The 6000-nt window shown below is 43.1% G+C and overlaps 1 protein-coding gene across 13 annotated transcripts in view; it reads right to left on the minus strand.

The window, feature by feature from the left end:
* ank3a (ankyrin 3a) overlaps positions 1–5567 on the minus strand; it is a 97696-nt gene extending 92129 nt beyond the window's left edge. For 7 of the 13 annotated variants that reach the window (XM_069144491.1, XM_069144496.1, XM_069144488.1 and 4 more), the window contains exon 1: positions 4544–5564. In XM_069144491.1, the coding sequence (XP_069000592.1) occupies positions 4544–4666 (123 nt within the window). In that variant the 5' untranslated portion in view covers positions 4667–5564. Of the gene's footprint in view, positions 1–4543 lie in introns of all 13 variants that reach the window. The other 6 variants (XM_069144500.1, XM_069144497.1, XM_069144498.1 and 3 more) reach the window with 3 other exon arrangements.
* Positions 5568–6000: the final 433 nt, after the last annotated feature.

Below are 6000 nucleotides of genomic sequence, written 5' to 3' on the forward strand. Positions count from 1 at the left end.
TAAAATCCAATTTCAACACTGTCGTTCGCCTTCCAGCATTCATACCATAGTCTTTAGCTCTACATTCACCGCCATCATCCAGAGTCAGACCTCCAAATGAACAGCGACGATGATGATGAACGATGATGACGTTCACCTCTGATGAGAAGGACGAGCTGAAGTAGATCAAGTGTTGTAAAAGCATTCCCAGCATTAGGGTTTTTAATCACGCTTCCAGAGCAGAAAAGGACATTAAGAACGCAGTCAAAACACAGGCGCGCACACAACTGGTAAACAGGCACAGAAATGTATTTGAAGGTACCGTAGAATAAACGTGTCAAAACAGCCAGCGCCTGGCCCATATAAAGCTAATGAGAGAAATAATAAGTACTGTACCAACGCACATTGTGTGTACTGGAACGGTGTGTAAAACTGGGACACGGCAGAAGGAAACCTATGCTTTGCTGAGCGCTCTCTCTCTCTCTCTCTCTCTCTCTTTCTCTCTCTCTGGGAATCCATCGGGGGCTCCTGGCTCTACATAATGTCATTAGAAGCAAAGCAGCTTGGAGAATTTATGTAACACGGTATCGGGGGTTTCCCGTTAAGATGACCACTGCGTCCGTTAAATTTCCACTGACTCTCCCTCAGAAACCGTCATACAACACATGAAATTGAACAATGCAAACACACATGCGCAGACGCAGAGTGCGGCGCTCTCCTCTGTCTTTCATGTTTTTCTCAGGTTATCATTCCACTATTCCCAGGGTGCTAATGGGAGGAACTTTATCTCCTTCTGTGCTGCTTTCCTGATTATACACACAAGGAACACACACCCACACACACACACACACACACACACACACACACTACACAACGTTGTTGGGCATCTGTAGCAGCCCGGAAAAACCTTGACTCCATTACGTCTACACTGAGCTGTGTTTTCGTGTGATAAAAGCAGCAGCCTATACTTATTATGTCCCTCACATGAACTTTAAATCTTTTCTAACTGTAACTGAGTTTGTGTTCAGAATCCCTATTTACTACATAACTTGCTGCCATATTTTTAGTGCCTTAAGTGTGAAAATTTGAGTGTGAAATGTGTGTACTATAAAGTGCGCAAAAAAAAAAAAAAAAGCCAAACTACTAACAATCCCACAAATGCAATGTGCTGCATTTTCTAGGCGATAAACAATAACGATTGTGTGGCTCTACACACGAGTGATAACACAAACCGGTGATTAATACATGTCCAAAATTTCCGTGATTGATTGAACTAAGAAATGGTTTCAAACAAAGCCTTCAATAGACTGCATATTAGGTGAGAGTAATATGGTCCCGAAATAATATCACCATATAAGTGTCATAGTATTATTGGTCAACATTAATGTAACAGTTTGGCTTCAAATAATCAGAACAAACCCACATATGTTTGTTGTGCGCCTGATATTTTGTAACTGAACTACTTCCACAGAACTGCAGTCGCTCCTCTTTTTAAAACTCACTCAGCCACTGTGGAGCTGCTTTCAGCCATGCTTGTTGTTGCTGTGCATACATTTTTCATATCATATTAAAAGTTATACCAATATTATCATGAATGATACGGTATGGTTTACCCCTTCCGCATATTACGTTATATTTTCAAATTTGATCAAAGAAGATGCATCACAAACACAATTTTCTAGTGACTTTACAGGTGATATCTTGATCCAAATGACTATAAAGACCTGTATTTCATGTTTAATCAGTTAAGAACTGCAGAAATTGCCAATTCCACATCAATGAAATGTGAATTTATGTGAATGCCCCTATGATTGATACAGAAGCATCAGGTAAATCAAAGTTGAACCTTGAAGCTGATTAGTGGCCACACAGAAAGCATAAAACTTGACAGGTTACACATTACTGAAGAGCATTTTAAATATGAAAACACCTTCAATGAACTGTGTCTCTCAGAACGTATTGTAGCATTTCATGACATATAAAGTGATCCACCTGCTTTGTGACTAATGCAAAAAAAATGGACCATCCACTCTGCATTTACAAGTGTTCTCTACAAACGGTTTTGTACCTGCTTTGCCATCTAAATATAGCATTTGTAGGGCTGTGAAAGGAGTGACTCAAAGCAGTTTGTTGCACAATTTGCACTACGGAAACCATTTCAGTTTACTACACTGGCAACCAGGAAGCAATTTATGGGTTTGTGTTTAAATACTGAAGGGAAACTGACAACATAACTTTAAGAATGAAGTGACTTTTTCAGTAATCTCTTAAATTGTGCTGCATATCATTTAGAAAAAGTCCAATGATGACATTGTAGCACACGAAGAAAACCATAACTCCAAAACCGTATGTGCACATTGTCAATTTTTTAAATGTTTCTGTTGCTTTTCTACTCTTGCTTTGAAAATCTTTCTCTTTGTCTCTGTCATTCCTTCTCATTGTTGTTTCCTGTGGCAGAAACGTCCCTTTTCATGATTATAAAGTCACCTGCATGTGTCACTCTATGACTCGGACACAGCTCAGCTAGTCTATGCCCGTTTACAGTGAGAGTTGGAAGGCCACCAACAGGGGTAACCACTGCATGAGCAAGGGCAGCCAAGGAATAAAACCACAGGAATGAAAATAAGTAGGGGAGAGAAAGTGACCAGCACCAACAGGCCACAGTTCATGAAAGATATTTCAAGTAAAAAAAACAACAAAAAAACAAGTGACAAACAAATTAACTTTAGTGTTTGACCTTGTTTTGTCACAGTGTGTCATTAAAGGGTAGCAGCATGAGGCAAACAAGAGCACAAACAATAAAGAAGTCACAGAGAGAGATGGATGCTGTGATGGTGAAGCAGAGACACAAAGCCAAAAGCAAGGAGACAAAAATACAGAAAAGAAAAAGTGACAGAGTTAGAGTGAAGAGTAGATTGGTGTGAGGAGAGAGGGAAGGACACAGGGCAGAGCTGCGCAGAAAAAGCTGATTATCCTCATGGATGGTGCTGTGCAACATCTAATCAATACAACTCTCTCCTCTCCTCATCATCTCTGTCTCTTGTTCTCTTCTATGAAACATGACCCTTTATAAGGACTATAAAACCTCCGATACAGATCAGCATCTCAGACACATCATTTTAATGCGCACAAACACAGAAGAAAGTGGAAAGTAATGTGCACTTGGAGGCATGTACACAGTCTTAAGACACACGTGGCTGCATAGAGAAGTCCATAAATTCACTTGACCTGCTTGACCTGAATAATCTTTACTTTTTTCTTTTTTTTTTTTGGGGGGGGGGGGGGGGGGGGGGGTTAGAAAAAGATTATACCATGATAGCTCACTTCTAGTTTATGCTAAGGTCAAATAACATTGCCAGCAGCATAATTCAAAACCGGGCACCCATGGGCGCAAAGTACAGTAAATGTCACTGTTATTGAATTGATCTTTCACGGTCAAATCTTCCAACATTGATACATAGAATGCAATGAAATGCTTTCTCTAAATACTAAAATAGTCAGACAGTGAGGAGTTTATTGGAATTACATGACCAGAATGACAAGTTTGTGTTTGTTCCCCTCAGTGGCAGCTGTTTTGCATGAGTCTCTGCCTCTAATTTGTCTGAAGTACAGAACTGACATGTAAGACAGGAGGAAGAGGAGGGAGACCCATGTGCACTTCAGTTCCTCCTCCATCATATGAAAAGCTTTGTCATCAATAAATCAGTCGTGTATGCATTATACATGGCTGTCTGTGCATCTAAGCACACACAGACACACACACAAATCTCACTAAAGCACTCACACATTAAAGAAAACAACTACATTAAGTAAAAGTATGTGAGAAGAATTTTTTGTTGCATCTTAACCTGTGTTTGCTCTTTTGTATATTTCAAAAACATGTAAGCATGACCCCACTAAGCTGAAACTTTGTCTTCCTTGGCGTAAAGCCCACAACGTGATTAAATTACGTCTAACAAATCATACTCAGCACGTAGTGATCATAACAACTGACCATCTCATTTCCAAATTAAACAACTGTGAACATTTCAGGAAGCCCGGTGTGACGTAGTTCCACTAAAGACAGACGATCAGGAACGCTTGAAAGAGTCAGAGGCAGGAAGACACAACGCTCCATGTGTCCATACTGCGTTCACCTCTTCTGGAGGCAGGTAGCTGAGACCACCTCACACAAACAGGTGAATATATCTTTGACTTTGAGCTTTCACGTACACGAAGACACACGCGCAAACACTTCACGTGCATACCGACGATAAACTCACACGTGAAGCAACATCATCACACGCATTTAGCACACAAGGTTAGAGACCGTGTTTAAAATGGACAGCGTGACCGGTGTCAACAGAAGACAGAAGCTCCACATGTGCATCCCAATTCCTGCGCAGATTACGAACGCATACGTGAGTGACTGTATGTATGTGAGAAACTCCGAGCCCATTTGATATCAAGCACATACACACAGAGTCACGCTCCGGTGATGCCAGAGGAGCAGAGCAGATGAAGCCATCAGCCGGCCAAGCCAGCCAGCAGTCAGTCAGTCAGCCCGCCAGCCCTCCTCTGTTACCTTTCTCTTTTGTTCCCGGGATGCTGCTCTCCTGCTCTTCCTCCGCTTCTCCTTCTCGTCCTCTATTGCATTCACATCCACTTCCCCCCGATTCTTCTTCAATTGGGAGGCCGCGTGAGCCATGATAGGTAATGAAAAAAACCACACACTACACACGCGTGCCTCACCTGAAATCCCAGAGAAGTTCAGAGGGCTATAATTGACAAAACCGGGATCTCAGAGGAAAAAATCGGGGTAGAAAAGGAAAGGGGGGGAAAGGGAAGAAAAATGCCCTCCTTGAAAAGGAGAATGGAGAAGAGTAGGGTTTCTTTTATGTATGTATGTATCCTGTGTGTCCTTTCTTTTGGTTGTTGCTCTGGTCTGCTCTGTCTCTTCTCTTTTCTTTTCTTTTCTTTTCTTTTCTTTTTTTTTTTTCTTTCAAAGTAATGGAAAGACGGGAGAGAAGAGACAGTAGCTTCTCCTTGTCTCCTCTTCCTCCTCCTCCTGCTCCTCCTCGTGTGTCATCCGCTGGCAGTGTGAGAGGAGCGCGTCCAGGAGAGGTGAGGACAAACCGGATGGAGAGAAAAGAGACACGAGCATCACCAGCACAGAGGTGGAGGGAGAAGAGCGAGCGCGCGCGAGCGAGAGAGAGAGAGAGAGAGGAGGTAGAGGGAGGGAGGGTGCGAGAGGACTGGTTACCATGGTAACCACGCTCTGTTTCAGTCTATTCTCTTAAACGTTTCTCTCTCTCTCTTTATTTTTCTCTTTCTGTGTTCTGGTTTTCGCCGCTGTGCCTCGACCGGTGCTCCACCATGACCATGGAGGTACGAGGGCACGCGTGTGTGTGTGTGTGTGTGTGTGTGTGTGAGTGTGTGTGTGAGTGTGACTGAGATACAGTGTGAACGAGGTAAACTGCGTGTAAGTGGATGTGAGTGCATGAATGAAGCAAAGGCATCAGTTAGGAAAGGAGTGGAAGTGGTGGCGGGGAGCAACAGCAGAATGGCTGAGGGTGTGTGTGTGTGTGTGTGTGTGTGTGTGTGTGTGTGTGTGTGTGTGTGTGTGTGTCTCCTCATACCCACCACCTATTTACTATCGCACATACACACACACACACAGACGCACATATTACCAGCTGGAGGTGGCCAAGTAACGGGATGGGGAAGAACATGCAAAGGACACGGGTGAAGGCAAAGAAGGAGGGAGGAGAAACTATATGACCGATGCACAACCCCCCCCCCCCTCGCCCCCCGCCCCCGCCCCCTCCGTATACACACACATGTACACACACAACCATACACATGTATGCACGCAAACACACACAAAAGGTAGCGGCAGCTATAACCCAAGATATTCAATGTTGCCAGTTTGAGTGTTTCAGTTGTGCCTGACTTGCATACTTGGAAATGAATGAATTCATTACTCAAAGGATGACAAACTTAACCAAACCCGGTCAAGTGAATGAACCAACCAGTCAAAAA

The sequence above is a fragment of the Embiotoca jacksoni genome, unplaced genomic scaffold (assembly GCF_022577435.1).
Source record: "Embiotoca jacksoni isolate LCO1_2020_lvr unplaced genomic scaffold, fEmbJac1.0.p SCAF_12, whole genome shotgun sequence".
In the NCBI taxonomy this organism is placed as follows: Eukaryota; Metazoa; Chordata; class Actinopteri; family Embiotocidae; genus Embiotoca; species Embiotoca jacksoni.